Raw genomic sequence first — 16,729 nt, forward strand, 5'->3', positions numbered from 1 at the left:
TTAAACCAATTTCTTATGTATGATGAAGCTGGTATCCAGGATACTAACGATACTTTACTGGTCCAGTGTGGAATTCTAGAGGGATATTAAATTAACCAGTACACATAGCATATTGGAAAGCAGGACCTGAAAGGTTGGAAAGTCCAGGAACTTTCCACTTCCAGTCCATTTTATAATATACATTATACATATCCTATCACTTTTCAACTGTGATTGGCTTATGGGATTGTGATTTTAGCCCCTTCCAGCTTTCCAGCTGTGATTGGTTAATGGATTTGTAATGTTATCTGCTTTCTAGCTGTGATTGGTTGCTGGGGATGCTTTCTAGCTGTGATTGGTTGCTGGGGATGCTTTCTAGCTGTGATTGGTTGCTGGGGATGCTTTCCAGCTGTGATTGGTTGTGCCCATAAGCCCCACCCCCAAATATGTTATATGTACTACAGTATTGGTTAACTAAATACTTAACTTAAACTTGATCATTACAAACAAAAAGCCTGGAAAATTTTTGAAAAATCCATTAAATAAAAGAAAAATAGAGAATATCTATCAAACAAGAGACATTCAAAAAATTTTATAACAAATCTGAGGTACTATACAATTGAAACAGTTTGTCCACTTTTGATCCTCCTTTTCATTTATAGTCAGTCACCTGGCAGAGCACTGAATAAAGGTGAGTGGGTAACGTAAGTTACGTAACCCCCATGTTACGATGTTAGTAAGTCGCGAAAAAAATCGGTTTTCCGATGCCGACCGCCAAAAATGGATTTCAGATTCGTAATCTACACCTCAAAAAACATATAATTAAAAAAAAAAACACCCTTTTTTTTGGATGTAGTTAATCTGCAATAATACCGAGCACTGTATCTAAGGAAAGCATTCCAACTTGGGTAGAAAGCTTTTTTATAAGTGAACCTCCATTTCTAGAATTCCACCCTGTACTGGTCTACTTATAGGACTCAAAATTGAACTTGAGGGAGTGTCTAAAAAACTTCCTGCTTTGCCACTATGTGTGATACTTTACTGATCTACTTATAGAACTTTAAAAGCAAGCGTCTTCTCAGTTCTCTAAACAAGTCTCACAGTTGACACTTGACACTCTGCACTCAGCCTTGACTGCTTGAGTCGTTTGTCTCCTGAGCAAAGTTGGTTACGGATTACGAGTTAGGTACGAAGCAGCACTCCGGCATGCTTTGGAATTCCTCTTAACTACAGCATCTGGTCCATCATCAGCATAAGGTATAATTTTTTTTCTTTAGCCGTCCTGGCGATCCTTCTTCTCACGATTGGATAAGTGAAATAAGCGCCTCACCACTACATGTCTTACGCCACGACTGCATGCGGAGAGTCCATTTTCGTAAGTATGTCCATAGGATGAGTAATCCAGAATTTAGGTGTATATGAATACAATCGTATTATTTTTATTGGCAATCTAATCTGAACATCGTTAGGGTTTAGAAAAAATATTTGATGTACTTCAAACTAGATTGATGAATTTTACGTTGCTATTTGAAAGTTGTTCATTGATATCATTAATAATTTATCGTATAACTTTTTTCTTATATTTCTTTATTTGGGATAAAAAGTATAATTTTCTTACACTGAAGACCTGTGATTAAATAAAAGTACAGATTAGATTCTGAATTATACTTTTGCTAGTAAATTTCTGTTGTTATGGAGTGGACATTTGAAAGTCTGAAGAATGATTGCTGCAGGAGTTTTATTTATTACAAAAATAATGCATTAAATTTTAGTTGTAATATCTACTTAAACTGGAGAATAGATAAGACTAATTTTCCGTCTGTAAAAAATATGGGGCTCATAAAAAACGAAGGCCCTGGCAACTCAGTTATAAAATAATGCAGAAAGACATTTACCGTCTAGAAATTGATTTCGCATTAACAATGATTTCGTCTGAATCGTATCATCTTCGTTATTAGATGCATAACTACAAATCAAGTTTATAACTCGTAGGAAAATTAACTGACATCAATCACCCAGTTGAAATATTGAACGGCGTGGAGGGGGACGCTGCATTTTGCCACTGCGTCGTTCGATTTCGGCCGGAGGCGCGATAATCGCTCTAGAAGACGGTTGTCCGAAGTGAAGGAATCCAAGCTGTTGTCGCTTTGATCTATACAGAGAAGGTATTTCGGACTCAGACGTGCCTTCAGACGTATTACCTGCGGAGCCAGTAGTCGAGATTTCAGGCCCAGTAATATCATCATTCGATTGGTTACCTTCTGCAGTTGAACTTACAGCTTCAGATGCATATGATGTATTCTGAGATTCAACGCCAGGAATAACCGATGCAGTTTCTGTTCCGTCGGTATTGGTAATGGCCGCATCGGCTGTGGTTACCGTAAATGGGCTGGATTCGGAAGATGTTTGAACTGATTCGGTCCCTACATCTGCAGATCCTTCAAATCCAAGCTGCTGTCGCTTAGATCTGAACAGAGTTATCTCGGACTCAGACGCGACTTCAGATGCATTACCTGTAGAGCCAGAGGTCGTTATTTCAGGCCCAATAGTCTCATAATTCGATTGATTACCAACACTTTCTGAAGTTGAACTAACAGCTTCTGATGCATTTGATTTGTTCTGAGATTCAACGCTAGGATTAACCGTTGCAGTTTCTGTCACTTCCGTTTTGATGGTGAGCACCTCGGCAGTAGTTGTCGTGAATGAACTGGATTCAAGAGAGGTTTGATTTGATTCAGATCCTACAACTGCAGACCCGGCGATCACAGACTCGGAATTTCCGGATCCTTCTAGCGTTGCAATTTGGCTTTGGCTCTCATTTTGCTCTACTTCGAGTGCGTTGACAGCTGTAGTTGACTCGGGCTTCACCGTTGTAGCAAACTTTTCTCCACTTTCATTTTCTTCCTCGTGTTGTTTTTTGTGTTTTCTTCCGTGCCATTTGTGCCCACGTCCTCTGTTTCCTTCATTTCTATTATTTTCATGACTGCCCTCATCTACTTGACGATACCAACCGCGATGTCTACCTCTGATAGGATGCCGCTCATGACCCTCATGTTCATGAAAACGTGAAGCCTCTCTTTTTTCATGAGTAGAATCTTCACCTTCGTTTTCCTTGGTACCTGTTTTTTCACTGATAGTTTCTTCCGTTGTTGACACTGCAGTCTCTTTTTCGTTTTCTATCTCAGTGCTTGAAGCAGCCTCCCTTTTTTCGTAAGTAGAATCTTCACCTTATTTATTTAAATAAAATTTTTAATTTTTTAAAATAAAATATTTTTTACAATATCTAAGAACTGAATATATTTCCAATGCAATAAATCTAGAAATAATACCATGGCATTGAATCAATGCGGTCTTCTAGCAAGTCCTGCACAAGCAAGAAAAATACAAAACACTCATGCTAAAAACTAGTAAAGTAAAAAGATCAGGCAAGTTTCCTGGTATTGTTACCTTCATCTAGTGATGCTGGAGAACTGGAGACCAAAGCGATGAACATCATGGCTGCCAACCATAGCGACGTCCCGCCATTCCATGCTATAAACGGAGTCATACTGACCTGAAAAAATCAGTTAGTTTTGTTGAGAGCTTCACAAAAGAAATTGTCTATGAAAATGTTTTGTTTTCACCAAAAAAATATTCCAGCTTAATGTGTAAAATCAAATCTTATTCTCGAAAGTAATTTACAAATTTAGGATAACATTATTATTGCGTGCTGAAAACTATGAATAAAAAATAATGTCGATGTCAAATTCTTCAGAACTCGAAATTTTCCTTGAGTAAATCTTGAACATGCTCATCTTGTCACATATAATATTAATAATAGATTATTCGATCATATGAAGGCAATGTCGATATTAGATATTCTGTGAACAAGGCACGAAAAGGAAAAGAATCGGCGACATGCCACATCAGGCCTACACTTCAGCGCCGAGATCACTATGTTATGTTATGTCTAAAATAACTATTTAACTCTATGGTCTTGCTAACAATCGTATTTCTTTTCTTATACTGTAAGGAAACTTACGATGTAAATGCCAGACTTCTTGGACAGTCAGAGAGGATGGCGGCAGAGAACAACGCTGGACTGCGTCGGTGAGCTCAATTTATAAGCGAAGCAGCGCAAGTGTTTGTAAACTATTGAGCAGCCTACCAGAAACCCTTGCTATATGTTGAAATATTCCTTCGAAAGTTTCTTAACAAGTTCCTCGGATAACGTTAAGCGCAGGATGGTGGAGTAAGAGCATTCGTGGAAGAAATGACATTATTATTAAGTTTATTTATTATTTTTCAGATAAACAGGGGATATTACAAAATTCATGGAAAATTTGAGAAACGTAAGAAATTTTCATGGAACAAGGAGCTCTTGGTACTAAGTTAATCGAACAAACAATGATATTAGCTGCGAAAAAGCATATCTTCAACTAGCGATTAAATAATTTAGATATTAAAATCTCATTTATTCACATCATCTAATTAAACTGTGAGCTAAATTACATGAGCAGAGAACGTACATGAACGACGTCAGAATCACCCGTTAATAAAAATATATTATTAGTATAATATAATATAATATAATATAATATAATATAATAAATATAATATAATATATTATAATATAATATATCAATTGTATATAATTATTTCATGAATAACAATAGCTCAATAATTGCATAGCAACATAGGGCAATAATATTTTCATAATAATTACCACTGCTCCTATAAAACGATAATGTACCTACCAACAAACCAACATTATGTATACGAATAATTTTTTCAATGGAACTTATAAATCCGTCACGTATTCACGCGCATTCAGTTCGCTGTGCGTACTACGCTTCTTTTTCCTAACGAACTTCCGGTAAATTCAATCTATACTCACTGTCTAAAAATATTATTAAAATAATAATAATAATAATAATAATAATATTAATAATAATAATATTATTATTATTATTAAAATATTACTAAAAATAAAAAAATATTATTAATATTATGACGTCGAATAATACGTCATAATCAAATTCTTTTTTATATCTATTCTACGTCTAGCTTTTATATCTATGACAATCCAAGTCTAACAAACATGCAGTTTTTTCTAGTACAACAGAGTTATTTAAGTTTTTGAGAATTAGAGTTGAAAACTTATTGTCACTTCTAATCATTTAAAATAGTGTTAATAAATTTTACACTGCCCTTTAGTTTTATAATTTGTTTTCAAATACAATATTAAATACGTTAAATTTGCTTCGACACTCCGAAAGTGTAGCTCTCTATTGTAATCTAGCGTTAAACTATTTCCGAGATTCTCTTTAATCTACGAACGTGTTGTTCAAGAGTGGTATGTATGAACCAAACAAAATATTCTCATAAAATTGTAACCATTCTTTCTATTTCTCGATTAAATTATTGTAAAACTACCCCAGTTAAATCAACAACTTGATTTCATAAATCTCACACGATTTTATAATTGCGGGGACATTGTTTTATTTACGATTTTATAATTGTGGGGAAACTGTTTTATTTCTAAGCTGACTCTCAGAAGTGAAAATTCTCCATCCAAGATTTGTGATAGCGTTTTTGCATGACTCTTGCACCTCTTTTACCAACTCCCATTCAATATTGGAGCGCCAAGCAAATGCGTGATTGGCTGAGTCCCGCGTGACATCATTGGCTTGCATTTTAGGTTTCTTGCCGGTTGTGCTCTGTTGCAAGTATTCTATGAAGTCTTCCGTAATCGTAAGGTTTAGATCCTGCCAAAGTTGTTCGACGATCTTCCTGGGCTTTGTGGAGAGGTCTTCGTACCTCAAGAAGAAAAATCTGTCAGAAAAATTCAGGAATGATATTTTAGTAATTTAAGATCGATGAATTTTATTTATCCTGAAAACGCATATTCACATATTCAGTGGTAGGGAAATTTTTAACCGCTTTTATTAATTCGTGATGTTCAATTACTCATAATAGTTGCCGGTCGTGTTAATGTAGCACACGCACTTTAAAATATAATTTCTTTTCAAGAAGAGGTTCTTAGACATCCATTTTCATGATAGTTAACAATAGTAATTAGAGAAATGTGCAATTACTTTTCCGGAAATTAACAGTAGGAATTAAGATGAAACGCAATTACCTGTCTGGAAATCAACAGTAAGAATTAAGATAATTTGTAATTACCTGTCTAGAAATTAACATTATGAATTAAGATAATACGCAATTACCTGTCTGGAAATTAACACTATGAATTAAGATAATACGTAATTACCTGTCTGGAAATTAACTCTATGAATTAAGATAATACATAATTACCTGTCAGGAAATTCCTCCAGTAACTGCCTCGCGTAGTTCAAGTCTTCATCAAGACCGAGGCACGCGTAGCGAGGATCATAACACTGAAGATTTTTAGGGGTACACCAGCGAGCGTTTACAGGCTCGCGGCGGGATCTTAATTTTAAATTGAGTCATAATTTTATTATAAATATAATACGATGAATGTAGACTATGTAATGGTTTAAAACAGCATCTGAATAATTAACTCAGTGATTGAAAAGGGCTACTATGGCCTTATTATTCAATGATTTTGCTGATAGTGCATGAATTTCAACTGAAAATGTAATATAATTATTGTCAATTCATTATGATTCATGTGCGTAAGAATTTTACATGTATAAGATTTATCATGATTTTTGTATCGCATTCTCATTTTTTCTATTTATGTTAATCACGATGATTTCCATCGTCAATTCATTATGATTCATGTGCGTAAGAATCTTACGCGTGTAAGATTTATCATGATTTTTGTATCACAATCTAATTCTTTATATTTATGTTAATCACGATTATTTCCATTAAATACATTCATTTATCATATTTTGTTAGTTTGTCCACACCTTATTACTGGTCGAGGATCCCTTGCAAGATAAACGATCTTCAAGTCTTGAAATTTCGGATCAACGAGTAACGACGACGCAAATTTCAGACTTAGTCTGATAACCTGAAATGGAGTGAAATAAAACCATATTAATTTCAATGTCAATGAATCTTTCTTGATTCCAATGCTGTATATACGCGGTCATAGAGTTGTTAAGGAAAGCACGTTTTGTTGAGTAAACTGGCTTCCGTGTTGGATATTTCAGCAGAATAGGAATGACTTCACAAAATTGTGGCATAAACTCAACCTGGAACCAGAAATATATAGATTGATTAACTCTTATCTTATAATTATCCGTTTTCAAGTTAGAGTGGCCATTAATCCCAGTGCGAAGAGATTTTACCTTTTTTTGCGCATTTTCTCATTTATGGAAAAAATGCACTACTGTGCTCGCCATTCCTTCTCTGTCCGTCCGTGACTTTACGTTTTTGTCGATGAGAAAATGCGCTCTCTGTCACTCACTGCAGTGAGTACTGAGTTATATTTTTAAAAGCATTGCCATGTTACTCTAATATACATATTTTGTAATTATTTATGTAGTAAAATGTTGCTACATACCCACCTTAAGAACATGAACGTGCGATTCTGCGCACACTGAGGAGAAAAATTCAGGGTCGTCGCATTTTTTCGCAGGGAGGCATTTACTGTAAAAAAGTTTGTTGGTGATCATAAAGATTTGGGCTCCAAAGTGGAACAGAGGTTCGAAACTGTCACAAATAAGAATAATAAGTAAGAAAGAGATATCTCAGAGTAAAGTTTTAATTCTTGTAACATGGAGCGTGTTAAATCCTTTGCGAAATGTATTCATCGTAATGTGTTTTCTAGTTTTATTTTATTCCAACTTATTTTCAACCAGAACAATGCTTCCTAATGTATGTAGAAAAAATATAACTCAGTACTCACTGCAGTGAGTGACAGAGAGCGCATTTTCTCGTCGACGAAAACTTGAGGTCACGGAGGGACAGACGGACAGACAGACGGACATGGCGAGCACAATAGTGCCTTTTTTCCATAGATGAGAAAATGCGCAAAAAAGAGATGGGTGTGGTGGTGAAAGTAGTCAGTCTTTTTTTCAAACGAATACATTCATGTAAAATGTATTTTTTATCTGATACCGGGTAATGTTTATTCGAAACGTAGCACTGCAAAAAACCTATTGTCCCATGAAAAACTTAAATTCAAAATTTAAACTCCTTATAAGGTCTTGTCGCATAATTGAAAAAAAAATAATTAGAAGATTAATAAGAATTACTCACTGGATTTTAATAAAGCCTACATTAATAAACAACTTCTCTCATCACTCATTTGAATTAAGTAAATGAACAAATCGTGTTTGATGCTCAGTATCCAACTAAATGAAAAAATTTTCAACAATACAAGCTAACACCTATATCGTGCCACATATATAAGTAAATATACATCACATAACACTTGCCTGTAAAACGTGTTGGGTTCTGCAGAAGCCAAAATGTCACCCAGAAACGTGGACCCGCTTCGCCATGTTGACCAAAGAATGATGTTACGAGGAAGTCGATTTTCATTTATTTTATTAAGTGATTTCGTTCTTTCGTAAATTTTCGTCGCTGACGATTTAGCGTGTAATGAAAATTCATTTTCAAATTTTAGCTGATTGTCTTTTGGGAATTGTTTCTTGGCGCTCGGCAATTCCGAAGACTCGTTTTCTAAAGGATTTTCTCTCGTCGTATTTTCATGGGAAGCTCCTGGAGTCTTTGTGGATTTGACATCTGGCTGCTCATTTGTGACTTGTCCTTCCTGCTTGTCATTACTTGTTTCCTTGTCCATAGCAGTGATCGAATGCAAATGTTTTTCACCTCCAAAGGAGCTACGAATTAACCCGTTATCAGGATCAAACAATTTCATGTTTGATTGCCTTCGTTTAGCTTCCAGTGTCAAGGGCCCAGATTTTTCATCATCAATGTATTCAATGTTATCGGAATCAACATTTTCTAGTGATGTACTTGGTTCTCGCAGAACATAATAAAAGAGCAGAGCAAAATTGAATGTTATAACGATAAAAAATATTTTCTTAGGAAGTTTCGGGGAAAGCCATGAACAAAATGACATTTTTATGCAGTGAAGATGCTGAAAACTTTGTGAGAGCACTTTTTAATCCTTTAAAAAATTAAAAACTAAAAAATATAACTCAGTACTCACTGCAGTGAGTGACAGAGAGCGCATTTCCTCGTCGACGAAAACGTGAAATCACGGACGGACAGACGGACAGACGGACGGACGGACGGGCGGAAATGGCGAGCACAATAGTCAATTTTTTCCGTAAATGAGAAAATGCGCTAAAAATAGGTATCCTGTGTGAACAAAATTAATTGTTTCTTCACTATAACATAAATCATAATGTAACGATCAGCATGGAGCAGAGAAGAATATCAAAACGGTTCGGATTCAACATGCCGCGCTTATTATACTATTTTACATCCAGAAACCCCAAATAATCAATTGGTTCGGAACCAAACTGTAGATGTTCGAAATCTGTGACAGATGAATCATTTACGCGCATTGCACTCCTGATCCAATGGCTCTTCCTCGAAGTTCACTAGACAAATGATGTTTATAAGTTACTAGTACCCCGATGTTTTGTTTAACAATCGTTATCATTGATACGTAGTGGCTGGTACAAGCCGACCGATAGCGCAACAAGTGCCTAACTTCTCACGTGGCTCAGGCTTGGTACAGGCGGTGAAGCTTTCGCAATGACGATGACTGCATAATGAATTGCTAACACGATCACAGGAGATTGACAAATTAAAAATCGTCTTACATGTTCGAGGAATCCTACATGATTATTTTGAAGATAATATTGTTCCGAGCGCATTATCGCGGGGAAATAGTAGACTGAGAGTGCGTTCCAGTTTTTTTCTTACAATTACAGCCAATCTTTATTTTGTTCATGGAAATAAGTCACTTGAAAATAACATAATATTTTCAGTTACATGATCACTTGAAAGTTAAGCATTTTAAAGTATAGAGCTGCATAGGAACTCATTTAACGTGGAACTGCTGGCGCAAGCGTAATCCAAAAGTTATTCGAGATATTACTTAATATCTGATATTGAACAATTTAATAAACTAAACGCAAAGGCTTACACGAAATTTGTTATATTCGCATCCCTAATTGTTTTAACGCTTAATAGAGTTTCAGATGCGAGCTTAATTTCCTTGTTTCGACCCTCGAAGTCAGATAGCAACCCTCAGACCGGCAGACGTCGGTTATGATGTCCGGCGCCGGGCGAGTCCAAGTCTAAACGCAGCGACCGGCCTCGGCTCGGTCGGCGGCGAAGCTCCAGTTGCCTGCGACGGCTCGTTGGGGAGAGTGGAGTGAACGTGATAGTGAGCTTCTTTTCCATTCCTCTCTCTCAAAACTTTCTGTTAGTTCTTTTTGATCCAAGATGTCTACTGATTTCATATAAAATGATTTTTTTTTATCATATACAATGCAAAATTTGTTGGCAAAATGCGCTCTCGTTTACTAAATTATTAGTTTCAATTGTCTGAGTTTAGTCGGTTTTGTAAACTAAAGGTGTTCTTAAAGATGATGTTGCCCTTGACAACATTTGATATTTTGAGTGCAATTTAAAGTCTTATTTGACCTTCACTATGTTTCATGAATTTCAAAGACTAATGGTATAAATTTTTGCCCATTAGTCTTCATCTAAGTTGATTCAATTGCCGTTTACGACTACCTACGAGACTTGCATCACGATTAATAACTACGACAGTCCGTACTCCGTACTCATTTAGGCGACATTACGGATTTACCTTAACTCCTAGTTTAACCCTTTTCGACAATTTGCAAGCTAACGACGTTTTATATATTTTTTAGCGTAGCACTAGCAACAGGAATGTGATTTTAACTTGATTTATTTGCATCTACGGCTTTCATGAGGATAATGATTTATGTGAAGTCGCCGCAGCCTTCCGTTTTGGCACTTTTCCTAATTCCTACACTAGCCTAACTTAGGTAGTACAACTTCGGTCTCACAGAAAGCCGAAAATTCTCGATATGCTTTTCGAGATATTGAGAAAAAATATACATATCATAATAACGGAATATATGTGTCATAGACTATAAAGTAATTTAAACTTACTGTAAAGGCTCTACAAGTACAATAAAGAGAACTCTTGCTTTTTCTCGCCTCTGCCACGCAGTCACGCACTCGGAAAAAACATTTTCCAAAGCAAGTCCTGTAACATGTAACGTGAGTGAAACGTTTCGCTCGCAGTTTTAGTGAACAGTAGCTATGTCCAGATTATTTCATATATTTTTTGCGCAACGTATAATATGATTTTTTGTGCAGCATTGAGACATACCTATTATATAATTTTGCGTTTTTATCAACGAATAACAGAAAGTTTTGACTTACCTTAGTTTGCAGACAACCCGCGATGACGCAGTAGTTCGTTCCAGCGTAGAGAGCCATTGAATGATTGATACCATTTTTCTTACCACTCCGATCCTATTCCACCGGGAAGTATTTTCTTAATTTATGTATGAGTTTCTAATACAGTTTGTAAACGAATTGAATAGGTTCTTTTGAGTATATTTGCTATTGCGTTAATTCGCTTTAAAGAGTATTTAGGGCGTTTGTGGTTTGAATTTGGAAGGTGTCGTCATCGTTAGTGAGTTGTGAGAAAAGCCATTGATCTTGGAAAGTCAGCCTAGGCTGAGTGTTATAAAGTTATCGTATTTGCACCACGTGTTGGTATAAGCGAAGCAGTTACCGGTAGTGCCTCAAGTGGCTACAATTTAGACATACGGTAAAGATGGCGACCCACACTCATCACGCTCTCAGGAACCCTCCCTTACTACTCCGTGTCACGCTTCCTGTCGTCCTCGCCATGTGCTGCTTGGGTGAGTTTTATTGCAACGCCTCTGATATATTATTAGAATGATATTGACATTTTTCTGTTGCTGGAAGTTGGATTACTTAATTTTACAGTATTAGTGCCCTTCTAATTGATTGTTACTGTAATTCTTTTTAAGAGTATAACTCCTATATATACTATTTTTAATGTTTATTTTAGGTCAAACTTTTATTTAGTTATAGGTATTTGAAAAACAAAAACTTTATGTACTCCGTAAATAGATTTGACATTATTCTACACTGTATGCAGCTGATGGTTCGTTTGAGAAATTTGAAAGAGAAAAATTATTGTCGATAAAATGCTGAAATTACCTTTCCTGTTCCCAACTCGATCTGCACATCGGACTCAACATCTATGATTATGCATTTCACTGAACTTCCAGCTATCTGGTCACTATAAGTGCCACTCTCCAGGCAAATGACTTTGAAACAACGTTGATTTAGAGTTTATTTCGCCGAAACTACGTTTGATCAATGCTATATTTCAACGTCATGTGCCTGGTGAGAATGTAGTTGCCTGGTGAGGTCTAGTAGTCAACTGCGACTTGTTCTGACGACAGAGATTTTTTTTCGCTGCATCTCGAGTGTCGTTGCTCTGCTTTGAATTCGGTTGACTCAGGAATGTCGCGCGCATGAGACAAACTTGCTACTTGCTCAACTACTCTTGATGCCATGAGTTTGAATAAAAAAAAATCGTGAGTACGTTTGACAGGTTTAGTGTTTATCATGGATCATTGCAACATTGCATTTGATTTATTCTAGCAAGAATTGTTTCGTGGTGTTCAATGTTTTTTGCTGGACTGCTGGTATTTAATGAGCTCAAGATGTGATAGCGGGAGTTGAACGGTTGCATGCACGTTATTTTTAACACCTTACATGATGAGTTTATTATGGAATGTGTATTTTATTTTAACACACAAATACCCTCAATATGATCCTTCGACGTACAGCTTATTTTTTTGTATCTATATTTTGAAAATATTTTTGTCATATTCTGAGTTCAAGTATCGTTAACAAATTTTCATTTATTAAAACATAACAGATAACTTTATGATTTTCTAAACATGTTCCTAAGGCGGCCTAGCGACGAGAGAAGAAGGCTTGCACAATCTTCGCTATTTCGAGCTAAGTCGTTTGTGGTGGGGAGGGGCTGGTAAAGAGACATGCAGGGGGGTAGGGGTGGGGGTTCCCCTCCCTCTTTGGAAGAGACTTCGTATTGATCAGCGTTCCGGGAGAGGGAGAGAAAGAGAGGGTGCAAAGAGAGGGGTGGAGTGGGGAGATAGAAACCGCCTTCTTGCCACGCATCCTCCCTCTCGTCTGCGACGCTCATGGCTCGTTCCCACTCGAAATAACAGTCCAAATGTCAACAAGGCAATGAAGCATTAATAGTGATCATTCATATAAATATATGCTGTTGATCGCAATGCTCAAGTTCGGATATTTTTCTCGTAATTTTTTGCATTATTCCTTTAATATTACGACCTATGCACATTTATGATATTTTTTGAGCTAAAATCGAGTCAATGATGCTTAAATTAATCAATGTAACTAATGCGAAGGTTAAAATGCAATCATCGTTAAGCTGCGCGAATATATCACCTTTTATAATTTCATTAATTTGTATATCCAAAGGCAGTCACACTACAATAGTAGTGTGACTGACTTCTAGAGTTTGTTGTACAAAATAAACTGTAGAAGAATAACTATGATGAATATCACATTTTTTGAAGTTATTTGACGAATTCAGTAAATCGAGATTCTCAATATTTGATGAAAGTTACAATGGTCATATTTTTGGCTGAGCCTGAGATGCGTGACAGAAGAGCGTTAACATTGGATAGGCCTGCTGAATATTTTTGAGCTTGGTTATAGGTGGCTGCCTGACCTGCTGCTGGTGGCTGCCTGACCTGCTGCTGGTGGCTGCCTGACCTGCTGCTGGTGGCTGCCTGACCTGCTGCTCCTGTTGGCTTACAAGTGTGGAATCACACAAAACCTTCACGATCAATTCTTCACCGCGAGAATTGAAAATTTCCACTGAAAAAAAAAAAAATTATTCATCACTGCAAGCTTTTATTCTTTTATATTAGCGGTTGTCAAGCGAGAAAAGCTTGATGTACAGAAGCGGCTCGCTTATTTAGCGGCTCGCTTATTTAGCGACTTCTCCCATAACAGAGGATGTGAGACGTTAAGCGTCATGCGGGCACGCTTATATGTATATACGGTGCTCTTGGTGCTGATGATGTCCAACGGCTCTATATGCTTTTCACGCATTTAAGCGCGTAGACAACTGTAGATGAGTATATTAAGCATTTGTAGTCTTTAATTGACTGCTTATTACAAGCCTGTGTTTATTATATAAGCTGTTGCCACTGCAGTAGCGATAGGTACCGTAATCGTTTAGGGATATCACCAAGCATGTGCTGAACATATTTGCGAATACGCTAAATGCAGCACTTGTTAACGCATGTTCTGCAAGGACTTACGCATGTGCAGGCGAATTATTCCAACCCAGACCCTCGAATGCCGCTGATTGCGTTCTAGATAGCTTGCGCCTCTGCAACTGAACGGGCCTAGCGATTGCAATGCCGAACCTACTTTCCGGTATGTTNGAACGGGCCTAGCGATTGCAATGCCAAACTTACGTCGGTTATGTTTTTACACGCAACCCTCCAGTCATCTTACGTTAGGTAACGTTGATTAAACGTTGTTTCATCAAAATTATCTCGTAATCAAGATTATTTCAACGTCATTTGCCGGGAAGGGAGGTTCGAGCGCCAGCATCGCTTGCCTGCATCGCGCTTTGTACGTCCAGTCCAACGGACTCGGACGCTGAAACGTGAGCGCTGCTGCGGGTGGCGCTGGATGCGAGTTGCATGTGTGGTGTTTGATGTGGGTATATGCTTGTAGTGTGATGGATTGCTAGTGCTAGTGAAGAGTCTAGGCAATAGCAGGATAGGGTAACAATGGGTGCATGTGATGTTTGGGAATCGGAGAGAGGGGTGAGGGAGTTAATCGGAGCTATGGGTGAGGAATCGGAGTGATAACGGAGTACTTCGGTTGTGTATGGGTGTTATGTGTGAGGTTGGTAGGTTTGATGTGGTGTGGAGCGGCTGAAATGTAATGAGCTAGTGGGTGTAATGTAATGTGGCAGTGAGTGGTGTAATGTGATAGTCGGTGTGATGTGTTGTGTAGTTGCACTAGCAGGTGCGGTGCAGTGTGCAGTGGGTGTTAAGAGGTGTAATGTGATGAAGCAGAGAGTATAGTGAGGGGTGAAGCCAACTGAAATGTTGTGATGTGATGTAATGTTTATTGGCATAGCGAATGTATAATGTTGTTTTGTGGTGCCTGTTTCATCATTCGACGTCTATGGTTATTTACCGTGACCCAACCGGCAGTGATCAATGATAGCCTAGAGCAAATAACTAAATTACTCCTGGCTAAAAATTAACGGGACATCATAAATTTATAAGTATTTTACAGCCACTCGGCGCTCTTCAGCGTAAGTTTGAGCGAGAATCAGCAGCTGAATTAAAAGCTGATCAATCGATAGTTTTTTGGGAGTCCTGAGAACCTCTCCAGCTTTGCCACCCTCACCAGGGGCGCGGGGAAGCTCTTTGTGGTGGGGATTATACCCTGGGCGGAACGTAGGGGACGATGTCCACTGTGCCTGAAACACATGCATAGTTCCATAGTGTTCCGTAATCGACTTGTAATTGAAAACCTGGCGTGACGCGATAATACGGCAACAAGAAGAATAATAATAAGAGATATAATAATACATTTTTTGGGAGTCCTGAGAACCTCTCCAGCTTTGCCACCCTCACCAGGGGCGCGGGGAAGCTCTTTGTGGTGGGGATTATACCCTGCATGGAACGTAAGGGTATAATGTATCGTATATTATACCCTGCATAGGCGGAACGTAAGGGACGATGTCCACTGTGCCTGAAACACATGCATAGTTCTATAGCCTAATGGACTTGTAATTGAAAACCTGGCGTGACGCGATAATACGCCAACAATAAGAATAATAAGAGATATAATAATACGAGACTGACGGAGAAAATGAACTCGGTTTAATTGTGCAGATGGTTTTCAGAGAAATGTTGGAAAATATTTTACACTCGTTTATATTCACAGAACGAGCAATAGGATGAAAACCAGGCTCTCTCTCTCCGTTTATTTATCTGTTAGATAATCACTTAGATGTCAGTGCTTAAAGTACAATTACAGAACCGAAAAATATTGTCCATTTGTAATGATATTGCATATCAAAACGTGATTTTCCGTTTGATTGCCTTGGAGCTCCTAGACAAATTACTCATAACAAATGCTGAAGAAATTAAACTTTAATTTTTTCTCACCTAATGGGGTAGCAGTCCATCGTGGTATGTTTCTCATGCATGCCATAGATTCCTCTCTGGATAAATAAAGTCACTAGGGTTCATGAGTGAGATGACAAGATTTTATGAACATAGTACAATAGCTCTAACTCTACTGCAGGTCTATCTAACCTGCTCGCATTGTACTACTCACAATAGTCTACATTCCGAGTACAATAGCTACGTGTAGCTTGCCTCTCCATCGCCTACAGTTCTTCTGCATACCATAAATTTTATGGATTATTCCTTTGTTATTGATTATTCCACTTCGCTTTTTTGGATTTGATTTCAGATATGGTTGTCATTGTGCGCAGTGTTCCATGAAGGTAAATTGTATGTGTGTGCTGAACGGTCAAATGAAAGCTTTGACAAACATTGAAGTGACCGTAACAATTCTGAGAATATTTTATTACTCTTTCGATTTTTTTATTTAATTTATTTACTCCGTTTTTACTGTTATATTGTAAAATACGGGGTTAATACGTAGCATCGTCGAAGTCAACTGAATCAGTGGTTTCACCTTAGCTTGCGACGTATTAAGTGTAATAATT

At 37.4% G+C, this 16,729-nt stretch overlaps 1 protein-coding gene across 1 annotated transcript; it reads right to left on the bottom strand.

Moving 5' to 3' along the window:
* Positions 1–5,175: 5,175 nt before the first annotated feature.
* On the bottom strand, positions 5,176–16,180 carry LOC108668816 (carbohydrate sulfotransferase 3). Its single transcript, XM_018156068.1, has 8 exons — positions 16,161–16,180; positions 15,371–15,466; positions 14,588–14,736; positions 13,707–13,833; positions 7,461–7,605; positions 6,858–6,961; positions 6,277–6,411; positions 5,176–5,793 (listed from the first exon to the last, which is right to left on the bottom strand). The coding sequence occupies exons 1-8, from the start codon at positions 16,178–16,180 to the stop codon at positions 5,472–5,474; spliced, it is 1,098 nt and encodes a 365-aa protein (XP_018011557.1). The 3' UTR covers positions 5,176–5,471.
* Between the last annotated feature and the right edge of the window lie 549 nt (positions 16,181–16,729).

Source organism: Hyalella azteca, unplaced genomic scaffold (genome assembly GCF_000764305.2).
Source record: "Hyalella azteca isolate HAZT.00-mixed unplaced genomic scaffold, Hazt_2.0.2 contig14782, whole genome shotgun sequence".
NCBI classification, from domain to species: Eukaryota; Metazoa; Arthropoda; class Malacostraca; order Amphipoda; family Hyalellidae; genus Hyalella; species Hyalella azteca.

What these genes read in the sequence shown, in the direction of transcription:
- LOC108668816 (XM_018156068.1), bottom strand. Translation starts at nt 16,180, where the DNA reads ATGGACTGCTACCCCATTAG. An exon ending in ATGGACTGCTACCCCATTAG is followed by an intron (nt 15,467 to 16,160) that starts GTGAGAAAAAAT and finishes CATGTGTTTCAG; the next exon opens with GCACAGTGGACATCGTCCCC. An exon ending in CTGGAGGAATTTCCTGACAG is followed by an intron (nt 5,794 to 6,276) that starts GTAATTATGTAT and finishes TTTTTCTGACAG; the next exon opens with ATTTTTCTTCTTGAGGTACG.